The sequence below is a fragment of the Ranitomeya variabilis genome, chromosome 1, assembly GCF_051348905.1.
Source record: "Ranitomeya variabilis isolate aRanVar5 chromosome 1, aRanVar5.hap1, whole genome shotgun sequence".
In the NCBI taxonomy this organism is placed as follows: Eukaryota; Metazoa; Chordata; class Amphibia; order Anura; family Dendrobatidae; genus Ranitomeya; species Ranitomeya variabilis.
Genome location: NC_135232.1, coordinates 723,640,597 through 723,657,052, shown reverse-complemented (window position 1 = coordinate 723,657,052; position 16,456 = coordinate 723,640,597). Strand labels below are relative to the sequence as shown.

The 16,456-nt window shown below is 41.8% G+C and overlaps 1 protein-coding gene across 2 annotated transcripts in view; it reads left to right on the top strand.

The window, feature by feature from the left end:
• GPR68 (G protein-coupled receptor 68) overlaps window positions 1-14,504 on the top strand; it is a 32,777-nt gene extending 18,273 nt beyond the window's left edge. Inside the window, exons 1-2 of one of the 2 annotated variants that reach the window (XM_077249256.1) lie at window positions 5,321-5,689; window positions 12,803-14,504. In XM_077249256.1, the coding sequence (XP_077105371.1) occupies window positions 12,848-13,921 (1,074 nt within the window). In that variant the 5' untranslated portion in view covers window positions 5,321-5,689; window positions 12,803-12,847 and the 3' untranslated portion in view covers window positions 13,922-14,504. Of the gene's footprint in view, window positions 1-5,320; window positions 5,690-12,802 lie in introns of those variants that run through there. The other variant, XM_077249265.1, reaches the window with a different exon arrangement.
• The last annotated feature ends 1,952 nt before the right edge of the window (window positions 14,505-16,456 follow it).

Sequence of the window (16,456 nt, the reverse complement as noted above, 5' to 3'; positions counted from 1 at the left end):
GGAGAACACCAATTCTGTTAACAACGTAGCAGACAAGGCAGCCCATGACCGGACAGGCCCTTTTGGCATTTGCCAGAATTGCCAGGTGGCCAGTCCGGCCCTGGCGAGGTCCCTGATAGGAACACAACACTCCTGTACAATAAGTTCTGTGCACATTTACGGGGCTCTGTGGAGCTACGGCCATAAATTTGACGGTTCGCAGTAGGAGCATAGACTGCCCCTATACAGAAGGCCTACTGTATATGCAAGCGGTGGATGAAAGATCACACCGAGCCTCCTATATCTGTACCGATATCAGAGATGACTGCAGGAAGATAAAGCAGCCATCATGTGGCAGCAGCTCCACCGTCCAGGACCAGGAGGGGACGGCAGGGGTGGCCACATGTACGAGGGTGTTAGCCCAGCAATGGCGTTGACTGTTCCTGAATGGGTCCTTGTAAACTTGAAGCTTACTACACGTGACCGCAATATATGTCCATCCCTTATCACATTCCTTACAGTGACTGTAGTCAATACATCTCATCCTGCTGGGACATGTAGTTCTTAAACTATTAAACAAACGTTGGCTGTTAGTTTGTAGCTATTCACCTTCGGAGGCATACGCCAGGAGCATTACACACACAACGCCAACATTTGGTTACATGAACACTAACGCCTGAAAAGATGACAGCAAATAAAGTGTTACATTGAGGAAATGTAGTGGAGATGGTAAAGCCTTTACTGTGTGCACAGGAGCAGAGAACATGAGGAGACAGACGGCGTCTCATTCCGGACACTTTACAGATGTGAGAGGTTTCACGGTCATTGTTGTTACTAAAACTTGACATAAATTAATAGTACAAGGAATATACAAAACTTTGCAATATACAGTATCTTATCACAGTAATTAGTTTCTTCTCTTCCCGCCGCTTCATGCTCTTATAATTCACTCCAAAATACTCTCCAATATGTCTTGCGCACAACAAGTCAGACTGCCTGTTCACTGAGGGGTCAGATTACAACTGCCTATGCAAAGGGTTGAGAAGAAGCACACAGATTGTGCTGCAGATTTTAATATTTATGTCACCCTACTGGATTCACAGATACACTGCTCAGCATCACTGTATAACATCTTCCATGCTGCTACTGCCTTGTATTAAGTGTTTTATCTCCTCCCAGAGCTACAATACTCAGTATACAATGACCTCCATCCTGCAGTGGTTTCTACTAAGCACTTAGCTCATCCCAGAGCTGGATTCACAGCTATACTTTTTAGGTTTGCAAACTAGCATCCATTGATTTCTAGTAAATGTTTTTGCTCCCTCAGCAGCATTCATAGATCCACTGCTCAACTATGCTCTGCTATATACTTTCTTTACCCCTTCACGACTTTCGCCGTGCATATACTGCTCTACGGAAGCTGCGTTCCCACAAACAGTAGTATATGTACAGCGCCACGATCGCACAGCGGCGATCGGTTGCAGATGTCAGCTCTGTGTGAGAGCGCCCAAACAGTTGTTTTCCGCCACATATTGGATATCGGCGTATTCAGGAGAAATTGCATAACAAATTTTATGGAGAAATTTCTGTGAAAGATAAGTAAATGTTTATTTTTTCCTTCCACATCCCAAAAATTCCTGTGACGCATCTGAAGGGTTAATAAACTTCATGAATGTTGTTTTGAGCACCTTGAGGGGTGCAGTTTTTAGAATGATGTAACTTTTGGGCATTTTCTGTCATATAGGCCCCTTAAAATCGCTTTAAATGTGAGGTGGTCCCAAAAAAAATGGTTTTGCAAATTTTGTTATAAAAATGAGAAATCGCTGGTCAACTTTTAGCCCTTATAACTTCCTAACAAAAAAAATATATGTTTCAAAAATTGTGCTAATGTAAAGCAGACATGTGGGAAATATTATTTATTAACTATTTTGTGCGATATGACTCTCTGATTTAAGGATAAAAAGAATTAAAAGTTTGACAAATATGACATTTTCAAAATTTTCACCACATTTCCGTTTTTTTTCACAAATAAACTCAAGCAACATCAAAGAAATGTTACCACTGCCATGAAGTACAATATGTCAGGAGAAAACAATCTCAGAATCAGATCCATTGAAGCGTTCCAGAGTTATGACCTCATAAAGTGATAGTGGTCAGAATTGTAAAAATTGGCCTGGTCAGGAAGGTGAAAACAGGCTTCGGGGTGAAGGGGTTAAGCTGCTGTTTTGGAGAAAATGTTTATTTCACCCTAGAGCTGGATTCACAGCTACTCTGTTCAGCACCGCTGTAAATTTGTCTTTTTTGTGAAGCTGCTTGCTAGCAAATATTTTATTTTACCCCAGAGCTGGATTCACAGCTCCACTGCTCAGTACTACACTGTATAATTTTGCTCCAAGCTGCTGCCTTGTAGCAAATGTTTTAATTCAACACATAGCTGGATTCACAGCTACAATGCTCAGTACGGCTGTATAATGTCCTCTATACTGCTGCTTCTGAATTTTCGCTACATAAAATATTGTTATTGCTCATGGACATACACAATATCCATTTCTGAAATCACACGTGAATGGATTATATTGAACTAAGTGGTTGGCTAATTTCTGTATTGCTTCTCACATTTTTTATATCTGCGTTTTCAGAAATGGCTGCATTAGTAACTGCAAATTCAACACTCAGTGGGTGCTCCCTGTGAAGCTTCACCAACGATTCCCATTAATCTTCATCTTGCAGATCACCCGCCCCCCACGACCTTCTATTTGCCTTAAGGTACCTTCACATTAAGCGACGCTGCAGCAATAGCGACAACGATGCCAATCGCTGCAGCATCGCTGTTTGATCGCTGGAGAGCTGTCACACAGACCGCTCTCCAGCGACCAACGATGCCGAAGTCCCCGGGTAACCAGGGTAAACATCGGGTTACTAAGCGCAGGGCCGCGCTTAGTAACCCGATGTTTACCCTGGTTACCAGCGTAAAATGTAAAAAAAACAAACAGTACATACTTACATTCGCGTCCCCTGGCGTCCGCTTCCTGCACTGACTGAGCGCCGGCCCTAACAGCAGAGCGGTGACGTCACCGCTGTGCTGTACTTTCACTTTCACTTTACGGCGCTCAGTCAGTGTGGGAAGCGGACGCCGGGGGACGCGAAGGTGAGTATGTACTGTTTGATTTTTTTACATTTTACACTGGTAACCAGGGTAAACATCGGGTTACTAAGCGCGGCCCTGCGCTTAGTAACCCGATGTTTACCCTGGTTACCAGTGTAAAACATCGCTGGTATCGTTGCTTTTGGTGTCAAACACGACGATACACGCCGGTCTGACGACCAAATAAAGTTCTGAACTTTGTTCAACGACCAGCGATATCACAGCAGGATCCTGATCGCTGCTGCGTGTCAAACTAAACGATATCGCTAGCCAGGACGCTGCAACGTCACGGATCGCTAGCGATATCGTTTAGTGTGACGGTACCTTAAGTCTGTGCTGCATCGCCTTAACACTTAGATAGGGTTCAAAACATAAAAGTCTCATCAGGAAACAAAAAACTGCTGTGGAGATGAGGAAGGCTAGAGGGTATTTTGCAGACGATCAGTAAATGCTGCGGGTTGGACGCTGCGTACATCTGCAGCGCCCAACCAGCAGCGGCCAGATGTTACAGTATAGTGGATGAGATTTCAAGAAATCCCATGCCCACTATGCGTCCAGAGACGCCGTGGCTCACCCGCGGAGACGGACATGCAGCGCGTCTTTCCAGACCACAGCATGTCAAATTCTTTTGCGGAGATGCCAATTACACCAATAGAATGTGGTGAATCTACGAGTTTCATTGAACACATGCGGATTCACCTGCATTCGATAGATGGCAGCGCTTTGGACGCAGCAAACATGCACTGCATCCAAAGCGCTGCCCTTACGTATCTCTGCACATACCCTTACAGTGATCAGGAGACTATTTAGAGAGTCTTTATTGTCAGACAACCACAACCCCTTTGTATACCAGACCAATGCCCTAATCCCATAACTTCCCTGTCCAAAATCACTGAAGGAGAGCTTACTCATCTCTTCTCCAAATCACACCTCACCACTTGTGCTCTACGTCTCTGGCCCAGATGTCGACTTTCTGCTGTCCAGAATCCCACAGTGTCTATCAGCCATATGCTCCTTCTCCTCTTGCTTCCTCAAACTCAATGTGGACAAATCTGAATTACCTTTCCTCCATCTCGCATATCTTCCCTACCTGACCTATCTATCACAATAAATGACATCACACTTTCCCCTGTTCCAGAAATCCGCTGCCTCAGTGTAACCCTTGACCCTGCCCAGTCCTTCAAACCGCACATCCAAGCTCTCACCACCTCCTTTTGCCTCCAGCTCAAAAATATTTCCAGAATCCATCCTTTCCTCAACACTCACTCTGCCAAAATGCTTGTGAATGTCCTAATCATCTCCAGTCTCGACTACTGCAACATCCTCCTCTGTGGTTTCCCTGCTAACACTATGGCACCTCTCCAGTCTGTCCTTAATTCTGCTGCCCGACTAATTAATCTCTCTCCTCGCTACACTCCTGCTTCTCCCCTTTGCAAATCCCTTCACTGGCTCCCAATTTCTCAGCGTATCCAGTTCAAACTACTAACACTGACCTACAAAGCCATCCATAACCTTTCTCCTCCGTATATCTCCGAAATAATCTCCCAATATCTTGCCTCACATAATATTCTGTCATCCCAAGACCTCCTTCTCTCCTCCACACTTATTCGCTCTTCACCCAATCGCCTCTAAGACTTCTCCCGAATATCCCCCATCTGGAATTCTGTACACCAACACGTCCAACTATCCACCACATTTGGACCCTTCAGACAGAACCTGAAATCCCATCTCTTCACAAAAGCTTACAACCTACAATGACCACATGACCACCTCAACACCACCGGAGCTGGTGTAACCCCCGACCTACTGTCTCCTTCTCCATCATCCTGTAGAATGTAAGGCCACAAGGGGAGGGTCCTCTTCCCTCTGTACCAGTCTACCTTTCTTAGTTTGTGTACTGTAAGTGTATTTTGATGTAACCCATGGAATCAATGGTGCTATATAAAGAAATAATAATAAAAATAATTAACAAGAGGACAGAGAGTGATATATGGCTGTGCGATCAGGCGACACACAGGGTTTTTTGAGGCTGTAATCATGGAGAATTGTTTGCTTTAAGGTGCTCGACAAAGGTCTCCATAAGCGATGTATACATAATACAAATAATTTGAATCAATATTTGATGAATATTTTTTAAATTTAATTGACTTAAATATAATTATACTAAAAGGAGGGATCAGCCCATGAGTCATGAGAATAGGATCCCTGTAAAGCTACTGTCTCCCCACTCCATCGCAGTCTGTTTATTCTACACCCTAAAGTGGGAATCTCCCATTAACTGGTGAGAAATAGCTCAGAGGTTTCTTTCTTAAGAGGATGTGTGTCATTTTATTGTGAGTGGCTAATGCGGGTGGAGACCTCTGTTAATAAGAGCAGGAAGCATTAAAAAAAAATCTGATTCAGGACTAAAGGCAAGAATGGAACATCTAGAGAGGAACTTGTTGGCTTATGATAGAAACCGCGTGTGATATGTGTGGGAGGTAGATAGGTGCATGAAGAAAAGGATCTGCTGCAAAGTCTTATCCCATCCTCATGGGGTAACAGGTACTGGAAAAGAAACTAAAGGTGAGTGAAGCACTTAGTAAATAGTGTTCTAGTGCAAATGCTTTAAGACTAGATCAATAATATACAGGTATCAGAATAGGAAAAAGGCGCAACTGCCTTCTGCCTTATGTAATGTCTATTAGTCCATGAGCCAAGAACCAAATTTGACGATATCGGTACCAAGCGGAGTGACTAATTCTCTTTGGTATTTTTAGGTAGATGCATGTCTGTAGTTTATTTTTTGATATGATAGCCCTTACATATACGTAGCTTATTAACCCCTTCAGCCCTAGGCCTATTTGTACCCAAGTGCCTAAGCCAATCTGACCTGTGCCACTTCATGGGCTAATAACTTTGGAACGCTTTCACCTATCCAAGCCATTCTGAGATTGTTTTCTCGTGACATATTGTACTTCACGTCAGTGCTAAATGGGAGTCAATATATTTTACCTTTCTATATAAAAAAATGCTAAATATTCGGAAATTTTGGAAAAATCGGCAATTTTTTAACTTTGAAATTCTCTGCTTTTTACAAAAATACTGATACCCCCCATAATAGTTATTAATTTACACTCCCCACATGTTTACTTCATATTGGCATCATTTTGAAAATGAAACCTTATTGTTTTACGACGTAATAGGGCTTATAGTTTTATGCGCAATTTTTCACATTTACAGCAAAACCCACTTTTCAAAGGACCAAGTCACTTCTGAAGTCACTTTAAGGGGCTTACATAACAGAAACCACCCATAAATTACCCCATTTTGCAAACTACACCCCTCAAGCTGTTCAAAACTCATTTTTAAAAACTGTTAACCCTTTAGGTGTTCCACAGGAATTTTAGCATGAGCCAAGAACCAAATATGACGATATCGGTACCACCCGGAGTGACTAGATGTAGTATTTGTAACAAAATTTAATCCAAGTTATGTAAATACACACTGAACATGTCATGTGCATATATATATATATATATATATATATATATATATATATATATATATATATATATATATATATATATATATGTTACTCCATAATATCTTCAACATCGGACTCTGAATCTGACTGTTGTTCTACTGGCTCGTCTTCAGTACCCTTGTTCTGGCATGTCTGTAATCTGCACATGTCTGTGCACTTCAGGCCATTGCTGAGGCAAGTACACTGAGGAAGTTCACATGACCGCACACACTTGCAGGACAGTAGCTGTATAATAGCTTCTGGTGCTGGTGCCCCTTGCATCCACTTGACAACAAGCTTTCCGTCGTTATCTATCATCCAACCGCAGTCTGTTGGGTTTGCAACCCATGGCTGGCTCTGCAGACTTCTCCTCCAGATCGCAGCCTGGTAGTTTGCACGCAGTGCATGCATGAAAAGGCAGTCCTGGCAAGGAGGGAGTTGACTTGACTCTACCACTCCACGTCTGGCACAGAACAGCTGATAACGGAGCCTGTTTACCTCAGTTGTTTGGGTAGTTGGCAGGTACATGTGGCAGGTGATTTCCTGTAACTTCTCAAAAAGTTCGGTAGACACTTCCCATGAACGACCAACTTCCTGAAAGGCATCCTGGTATGTCTTGTTCATCTTCAACTGCTTGAGTGTCGTCATCTTCCCACGGCCAGCGAATGCACTGACGGTGTCACAGCCTGTAAATGCATGCATACCAATCAATGAATCACATACGCTGCCTCCCAATGTTCGGCTCAGAGTGGTGATATCCAGGAATCTTGTCCGGTTCTGTGTACCGCATTTCTGGAACAGGTGGGATGGGATTTTGTGGCACATGCCCAGACACAGGACCATGACATCAGTATCCTCCGAAGTGATGATGACCGACTTGTAACCAGATTCTGCTGCATGAAGAGCATGGAGAAGGAGGCGTGTGTCTGCTTCTTCTTGATTTGACTTAAGGTCAGCAGCCTCTTCCCACTGTTCTTTGGTGATCTTAAAGCAGAGCTGCTCACATGTGACATACAGCTCCTTCTCCTCAAGCTTCTCCCTGTGGTGTTTCGCCTTCCATTCTTCTACCAGAAACTTTATGAGACTTGCCTTGTTGGAGGAACTACTTAGAAGCTTTTTCCACTGCTGGATGTTGTGCCCATGTTGAATGTTCTTGAAATGGATCCCTGTGCCTTCATATCTGTTGACTCTTTCTGTATCTTTGATGGATGTCTCCTTGTAGACGTCAAAGACAATATCAATGCGCTTGCTCTTAGCACCCTCATGGATAGCGCAACTCATTGCTGTGCCTGCTAGCTGGCCAAATGTTGCATTGTTTCCCTTCAGTTTCTGAACCAGGCTCATCCCATCAATGATGGTTGCAGAGGGCTCGGGGATCACTTCTGCAGGACGAGCATTCCTCTCCAACTCCCTTGCGAGGGCAGCCTTGTTGGTCTTGCGGATAGACCCATCACCATTGGCAAGTGCCCATGGCAATGGACCCAGGGGATGAGTCAAGACATCACTCATTTGTAGCTTTCTGTTCTCAGCTACAAGTATCATCTGGCCAAATAGGTTTCTGTCAGCCTTCAAAATTACCTCCTTGCCAAGACCTTGTCTGCGTGTCTTCATTTGGATGTTAGAGAACGTTTTAAGTTTGTTCTTCGTCATCTTGTCATGAAACAATGTAGTTGGCTTATCGGTACCCAAACGCTCATCCTTGAATGTTTGATATGCATCCTCTCCTATACTGTATGCCCCTTGAAGGTCTTTGGCTACATCTGGTGGTGCTACAGTCGCTGTTGACAAACTGATAAGTTCACCATTATGCTCTTTGTTGAAGGGGTTCACCCAACCTGTCTCCAGCAGTTGAACGAAAGATTGGACATCGGCTTCATCTCTTCTAATCCTAGACACCTGTAGGTCTGAATGGCTGAAGTCAGTATATTGTTGGCCTACCAGGGCCCTCAGCTGCCTCAAGTACATACTGCGGTACTCTGATGTCAGGTAGAACCTGGAAACAGCTCCAACTTTGAGGCTGAAGCCTTTTGTGCCCCCTGGTGTCTGGGTGTCTTTGTTGATTGTCTCTTCAATGGTCTGGTCCACAGGAATTCGTCCAAAAGGATTCTTGCTACCGATCTGGACCGAAAAGCCACCTTGCATGAAGTATTCATGGACCTCTGGGTGTTCTATGGGCAGCCGAGACATTGTGGCATAGTAATAGGTTAGGTATCGGGCATAGTTGACCTTGTCATAGGCAAAACACCATGGTATCATCTGTCGGATTGCTCCTAGGTGAAGCATCCAGTTGCCTTCTCTTGAAGCTCGAACCATGGCCAGCATGGTCTCGACCATGTATGTGTCAGTGTGTACGTGTATGTGTCAGTGTGTGTGCGTGTGTTGGGGCACCTCAGGGTGTCTTCAAATGTGACATAGCCCCCTAGATTTCTTCCAGTAAAATTTGCACTCCAAAAGTCATTTGGCGCTCCTTCCCTTCCGAGGCCTGCCGTTCCCCAATACTGCAGTGTACGACAACATATCGGGTGTTGTTGTGTTCGGGAGAGATTGGTGAACAAATAGTGGGGTGCATTTTTTGCTGGTACACCTCTTAAAAATAAAAAAATGAGCCTAAAATGACACCTTCATGTAAAAAATGCACTTTTTCCATTTTCTCAACCAAGTGTTTCCAACTACTGTGAAACACTGGTTGGGTCAAAGTGGTCACTATACCCCCTAAAAGATTCCTTGGGGGTGTAGTTTCCAAAATAGGGTCACTTTTTGGTGTTTCCACTGTGGGGGTACCTCAGGCAGCCTTCAAATGTGACATGGCCCCCTAGATTTCTTCCAGTGAATCCGCCACCCAAAAACCACATAGCGCTCCTTCCGTGTTGAGCTGTGCTGTGTGCCCATACTTTAGTTTACGAGTACATGTGGGGTGTTTCTATAAACTGCAGAATTAGGGTAACCAAGTTTGGGTTTGCCGTTAACCCTTGCTAGGTTGCAGGTAAAATTGGATTACAATGTAATATCTGGAAAAAAAATGAAATTTTGAAATTTCGCCTTCATTCTGGTAAAATTCCTGTGGAACACCTAAAGGGTTAACAGTTTTTAAAAATGAGTTTTGAACAGCTTGAGGGGTGTAGTTTGCAAAATGGGGTAATTTATGGGTGGTTTCTGTTATGTAAGCCCCTTAAAGTGACTTCAGAAGTGACTTGGTCCTTTGAAAAGTGGGTTTTGCTGTAAATGTGAAAAATTGCGCATAAAACTATAAGCCCTATTACGTCGTAAAACAATAAGGTTTCATTTTCAAAATGATGCCAATATGAAGTAAACATGTGGGGAGTGTAAATTAATAACTATTATGGGGGGTATCAGTATTTTTGTAAAAAGCAGAGAATTTCAAAGTTAAAAAATTGCCGATTTTTCCAAAATTTCCGAATATTTAGCATTTTTTTATATAGAAAGGTAAAATATATTGACTCCCATTTAGCACTGACGTGAAGTACAATATGTCACGAGAAAACAATCTCAGAATGGCTTGGATAGGTGAAAGCGTTCCAAAGTTATTAGCCCATGAAGTGGCACAGGTCAGATTGGCTTAGGCACTTGGGTACAAATAGGCCTAGGGCTGAAGGGGTTAATAAGCTACGTATATGTAAGGGCTATCATATCAAAAAATAAACTACAGACATGCATCTACCTAAAAATACCAAAGAAAATTAGTCACTCCGGGTGGTACCGATATCTGGCCCGGCTCATGGACTATATGGTACAGGTCTTTTTTCCACACTATTTTTAAAAATCTTGTCAAACAAGGTGCCAATAAACTTGATGCAAGTTTATTGGCACCTTATTTTTAATCTTTAAAATTACAAGAAAATATTAACCACTCTTTCTTGGAGGTGAATACTTGTTCCTGCGTTTAGTCCCCCTGCTCCTCCATTATAAAATACTAGATGGTGGCCCGATTCTAACGCATCGGGTATTCTAGAATATGTATGTATGTATATAGCAGCAACATAGTATATAGCACAGGCCACGTAGTATATAGGAGCCATGTAGTATATAGCAGACAAATACTACGTGGCCTGTGCTATATACTATGTGGCTGCTTTATACATACATACATATTGTAGAATAGCCGATGCGTTAATACAGGCCACGCAATATATAACAGTGGCCACGCAGTATATAACACAGCCCACGCAGTATATAGCAGCCACGCAGTATATAACACAGGCGACTTAGTATATAACACAGGCCGTGTAATATATAGCACAGCCCATGCAGTACAAAACACAGCCCACATAGTATCTAACACTGGCCACGTAGTATATAGCACAGCCCACGCAGTATCTAACACTGGCCACGTAGTATATAGCAGCCACACGGTATATAACACAGCTCACGTAGTATACAGCAGTGTGGGCACCATATCCCTGTTTAAAAAAAAATAATTAAAATAAAAAAATAGTTATATACTCACCCACCGGGATCCAGCGAAGCTCTTGCGATATGCGCGCTTGGCTGCCGCCATCTTCCGTTCCCAGGATGCATTGCCAAATTACCCACATGACTTAGCGGTCTCGCTATATAGAAAATATAACGCATATTAAATGCAATGTGACAAAAGGTAAAAGGAATAAAAATAATGAATGGAGTTGTCCCTTTTAAAATGTAATTGTTCCATAAGGTTACAGAATTCTTAAATCGCAAATGGGGCTATCACTAAGGCCCATTTTACACATCAGTTTCTTGCCGTCAGGTACAATACAGTGAATTTTGAAAAAACCGGATCCGTTTTTTTCTCATAGAGTTGTATTAGTGCCGGATTGCGCCTGATGGCCACACGTTTCATCCGTTTTTTGCCGGATCCATCAAAAATGATTTTTCCGGCGGACGGAGAAAACGTACAGAGGAACGTTTTTCTGTCCAGCTAAAAAAAAAAGCACAGCGACAGTTCCAGTGATAAATGGATGAAAGTGAGGTGAAATGAGTGATTCCGGCTACCAATTCCGGTATTTTTACACTGAGCTCTCTCTCTCGAACAGGAAGTCCAAAGTCTATGCCCGGTAAACAAAAACGGATCCAGCAAAAAAATGGATCCGGCGCATCAGTTTTTCACAATTTGCACCAGATCCGTTTTCTTACAAATTAGCCGGATTATGCCTAACAGCTAAAAACTGATGTGCGAAACAGGCCTGACCCATCCCTTTGCTGATTGCCTGTAGTAGTGACCTCACGTTTACATAACCGCTGCGGCTCATCAATAAAGACTGAAGCATTGGCAGAGAGACAATACTGGACCCGGGGAGGGAAAGTGACAGCTCCAGTTGTAATTTTAGACCTCTGCAACTCCATGGTACAATAACCTTTAAAAGGGACAATCCCTTTAAGTTAATAAATAACTATGCAAATAGTATACAGATATTTGGGATTCTTGTATAAAAAAATGTTAAATTAATCAAACCAATGCATGATGAACTGAATTTTGTTTGCAAATTTTAGGCATTTCCCTTCTAAAAAAAATAATAACACATTCTTATATATTCTTTGAAAAAAGTTCCCAAAAAAATCTATAGCTTGTCCTGAAAAATACAACAAAAAACCAAGACCTCCCACAAATACTACTACAAAATAAAAAACACACAAAAGTAAAAAACAAAATGTTTACACAACTAAATGCAACGGAGCAAACTATTTGACTTTTTATTCACCGTGTCTGCGAATTGAGATACTGATTTGGCTTTTATCTTAAGTCATATTGCACGACTCGTTAAAGGGTTGATTGTGACGTGTAGGACCGCTACTTCCAACAGGTGGCGCTGTAGAGTTTAAGTCCTCTTTGTCTCTGAAGAGGCAATTTGCATATTTTTTCTCTGAAGAGGCAATTTGCATATTATTTAAAGTTCAAAATCAGTGACATCATTAGAGGGGGTTCTCAGAATGAAGGGGTTCAGTTACGGGGGACCGTAGGATCCCATTCTCGAGATTGGTAGGGGTCCGAGTAGTGAATGTGAATTAAAGGATCCTGAATTTCGTTCCATCTATATTTCATACGTACAATCAATATCTACAGTAAAAGAAAATAAGGCTACTGACAGTTTGAGATTTTTTTTCCTTATTTTGATGCGATTATTGGGGGAATTCCAGAAATTCTTAATTTATTCTCAATTTCATTATCTCCTTCACAGAGACCCCCAGGGTTAACGATGCTGATGTGATGTGAACTCTGTGACATGGAGAATGGAACTGAAGAGGAGAGCAATACCACTTCTTGCACTATCGACCACACCATACATCAGACCCTCTTCCCTGTGGTGTACGTTGCCGTGTTTGTCATCGGTCTCCCAGCAAACTGCTTGTCCTTGTACTACGGCTACCTCCAAATCAAAGCCAAGAACGAGCTGGGGATCTATTTGGTGAATCTAACCCTGGCGGACCTCCTGTATATCTTCTCCTTGCCCTTCTGGCTTCAATATGTCCTCCAACATGACAACTGGACGTACAATGAGCTGATGTGCAAGATCTGTGGGATCCTCCTGTATGAAAACATCTACATCAGCATTGGCTTCTTGTGCTGCATTTCCATGGACCGATACTTGGCCCTTGTTCACCCTTTCAGGTTCCACAAGCTCCGATCTATGAAAGCTGCTCTTGTGGTCAGTATGGTCATTTGGCTCAAGGAATTAATGACTAGTTACATCTTCTTCCAACACGGGGAGGTCAGCAAAGATCCTGAAAGCCACATTATCTGCTTTGAACATTATCCCATAAAAAGATGGGAGCACAATATTAATTATTACCGCTTCTTTGCTGGCTTCTTATTTCCAATCGTTCTCTTGTTATTTTCCTACTGCCGGATTTTCAGGGTCATTCGAAAGAGTCAAGGGACACAGACAAAGACGAAGGTCCAAATTAAGCAGCTGGTCCTCAGCACTGTCCTGATCTTTCTGGTTTGCTTCGGCCCCTATCATATTCTGATGGTTATTCGGAGCTTGTTTGAGACAAACTGTTCATTTGCTTCGAAAATTTTCAACATCTATCACTTCTCGCTGTTGCTCACCAGCTTCAACTGCGTTGCCGATCCGGCGCTTTACTGCTTTGCCAGCGAGAGTACATACAAGGACTTTGCGAAGTGCAAGGACTCTTGTCTTGGGTGTATGAGCTGCAGGAAGGTGGGACACAAAGACAATTATGAGTTAAACCATACGAACGACTCCAGAGCGGAGGCTGGAAAAACATATCCATCCCCGGAGGAGACATCTGTCCTGTGCAAACAAAAAATATCCAGTGCTGAAAACGTAAATTAGGGGGCCTTGGCCCCTCTGACATAAAGGAGTGACGGGCTGGTGGGTCAACACTGCTGCAGAAATAAAAAGGAGGACAAATTTAAAGAGTCCTTTATTTTACTAATAACTTATACTTGATGCAATCGGCTCTGTGCACTCCATGACGGATAGCTAGCCATCGTAATACATAAAATTTAAGAAATATGGACATCTTCTGTGTGAAATTTTTGTTAACTTAAATTTTGTTTAAAAAGAAACATTTTTGCAAGTGGTGTCATTCAAAAGGTGAGAAACAGTCAGTGAGCGTCTTCTAATTGTGTGTTTGTATCTCTTATCTGTGTTTTTCTGAGCTCTTCTGTAATAATGAATTACTACATCAAAGATTGAGCTGAACAGTTTATTGTCATAAGTCAACATATGAGGAGCTGGGGAAAAAAAAAGATAAAAGAGGGAGCTCACTGAAGAATCTCCACTAACTGTGCAGAGAGCAATATGAAAGGAAACAAAGACAAAAAATGTAAAATGGTTCATGAAGACATATTGCAAAAATTATTTTTAGTTCAAAATGTATGTATTTACAAAAAAAAGTAGTAGTAGTTTATTATTTTAATCTAAAAAGCGCAACATAAAACACGCTCGATTTTCTGCTGATGGGAACACTCCGCACTTACACTCCATGTAAGCAGCGAATGAATGTGTTGCCGAAAAGCTGAAAGCGGTATGGTGTGTGAATGAAAGTAGAAATGATCATTCATCCCCATACAGACTGCACCAGCCCATGTAAAAGGGCCTTAAAGGGGTTGTTTAGGGCTAATCAAGTCCTCATCATATGCAGATGAGATTGCGACAGCATAGACCCGCCTGTTGAATGAACGTCAGATATTCTACATGTTCTGTTCTAACCCCATAAAGACTGGCAAAAGCCGGAGAAATATTCCTACTGACTTGATGGAGAATATATTAGCTTGCTGAACCTGCTAAAAATTGGAAAAAAAAACATATATCTTATAACTTGATAATTCACAATGTGAACTTTTTGTTATCTTTTTACCAATAGCATGAATGCAATTACCGTGACACGAGACCCGTACTCCCGCTACACACCCTTTATTTATTGGGTTACGCCTTCTAATAGGATAATAATAAGGGAAAACAAATTAACAGAAATTTAAGGCCTTGATGCCTAGAAATAAGAATATACATTGAATTATAGAATAATTGGAAGACGAGAGATGAAATGTTGAATGTTTTGCAGCTTCTTCAGCTCTGGCCACAGTGCCACCGATACTTTGGAACTGTTCGCAGCTCACTGGATGCCACGTAATTCGATTTACTAACTAATTTCTCTCCATATTCATGAAAAATCCAAGAAACCTCTAAGTACAGAGAGTGGATTAGGCTTGAGAGTCTGCGCTTTGTCGGATGTGAATGTTGTCAGTGTTTCCTCTACACTGATTTCAGAACACTATTGCAGGACATATAGGGCCGTCACCCCAAAAACCCAGAGAAAAAAAGTTATCTTAGCAGATTCTGTTCCTGAGGTATAGAGAGAGAGAGAGAGAGAGAGAGAGAAGAAGAAAAAACTAAGGCAGCATGCCAAAATCCTTAAGGTGAAAAAAGTAGTAGACTTTATTCAGACCCACATGTCTGAGCCTCATTTTTTCTTCTGTCTAAATTGGGCAAGTATTGGTCTTTTGCCTGGGATGCCTGGCACCCGTTAATAATTATTGTGCTGTTCCAATTTTTTGATAGATAAATATATGTATGGGTACGGAAAGTATTCAGACCCCTTTAAATTTTTCACTCAGTTTCATTGCAGCCATTTGCGAAATTCAAATTCTTGACTGGCCCAGCTAGAGCCCTGATCTAAACTCAATTGAGCATCTCTGGAAAGAACTGAATATTGTTGTCTACCATCCAACCTGACGGAACTGGAGAGGAACGGCAAGGAAGAATGGCAGAGGATCCCCTAATCCAGGTGTGAAAAACTTGTTGCATCATTCCCAAGAAGACTCATGGCTGTACTAGCTCAAAAGGGAGCTTCTACTCAATACTAAGCAAAGGGTCTGAATACTTATGACCATGTGATATTTCATTTCAGTTTTTCTTTTTTATAAATTTGCAAAAATTTCTATTTTTCAGCCAAGATGGGGTGGAAAGTGAACATTAAGGAGAAAAAAAATGAACTATTTTGAATTTAGCAAATGGCTGCAATGAAACAAAGAGTGAAAAATTTAAAGGGGTCTGAATACTTTCCGTACCATATATATATATATATATATATATATATATATATATATATATATATATATCAACTTATATCCATAAGGTGCAATTGCCAGGGATAATGAGTGACATAGGCTAGAGCATAATTTTAAAATTAAATCTTTATTACAAAATAATGGGTAAAACCCAATTGTAAAACAGGGCTAAAAAAACCTCCAAAGGGAGGGAAGCAAATACAGACACAGGTGGTGCATATAAGCCAGATATTAATAAATATGTACTAATCAACAATAGCAAAAACTGCAGTGTTGAACATTAAAGCACATAAGG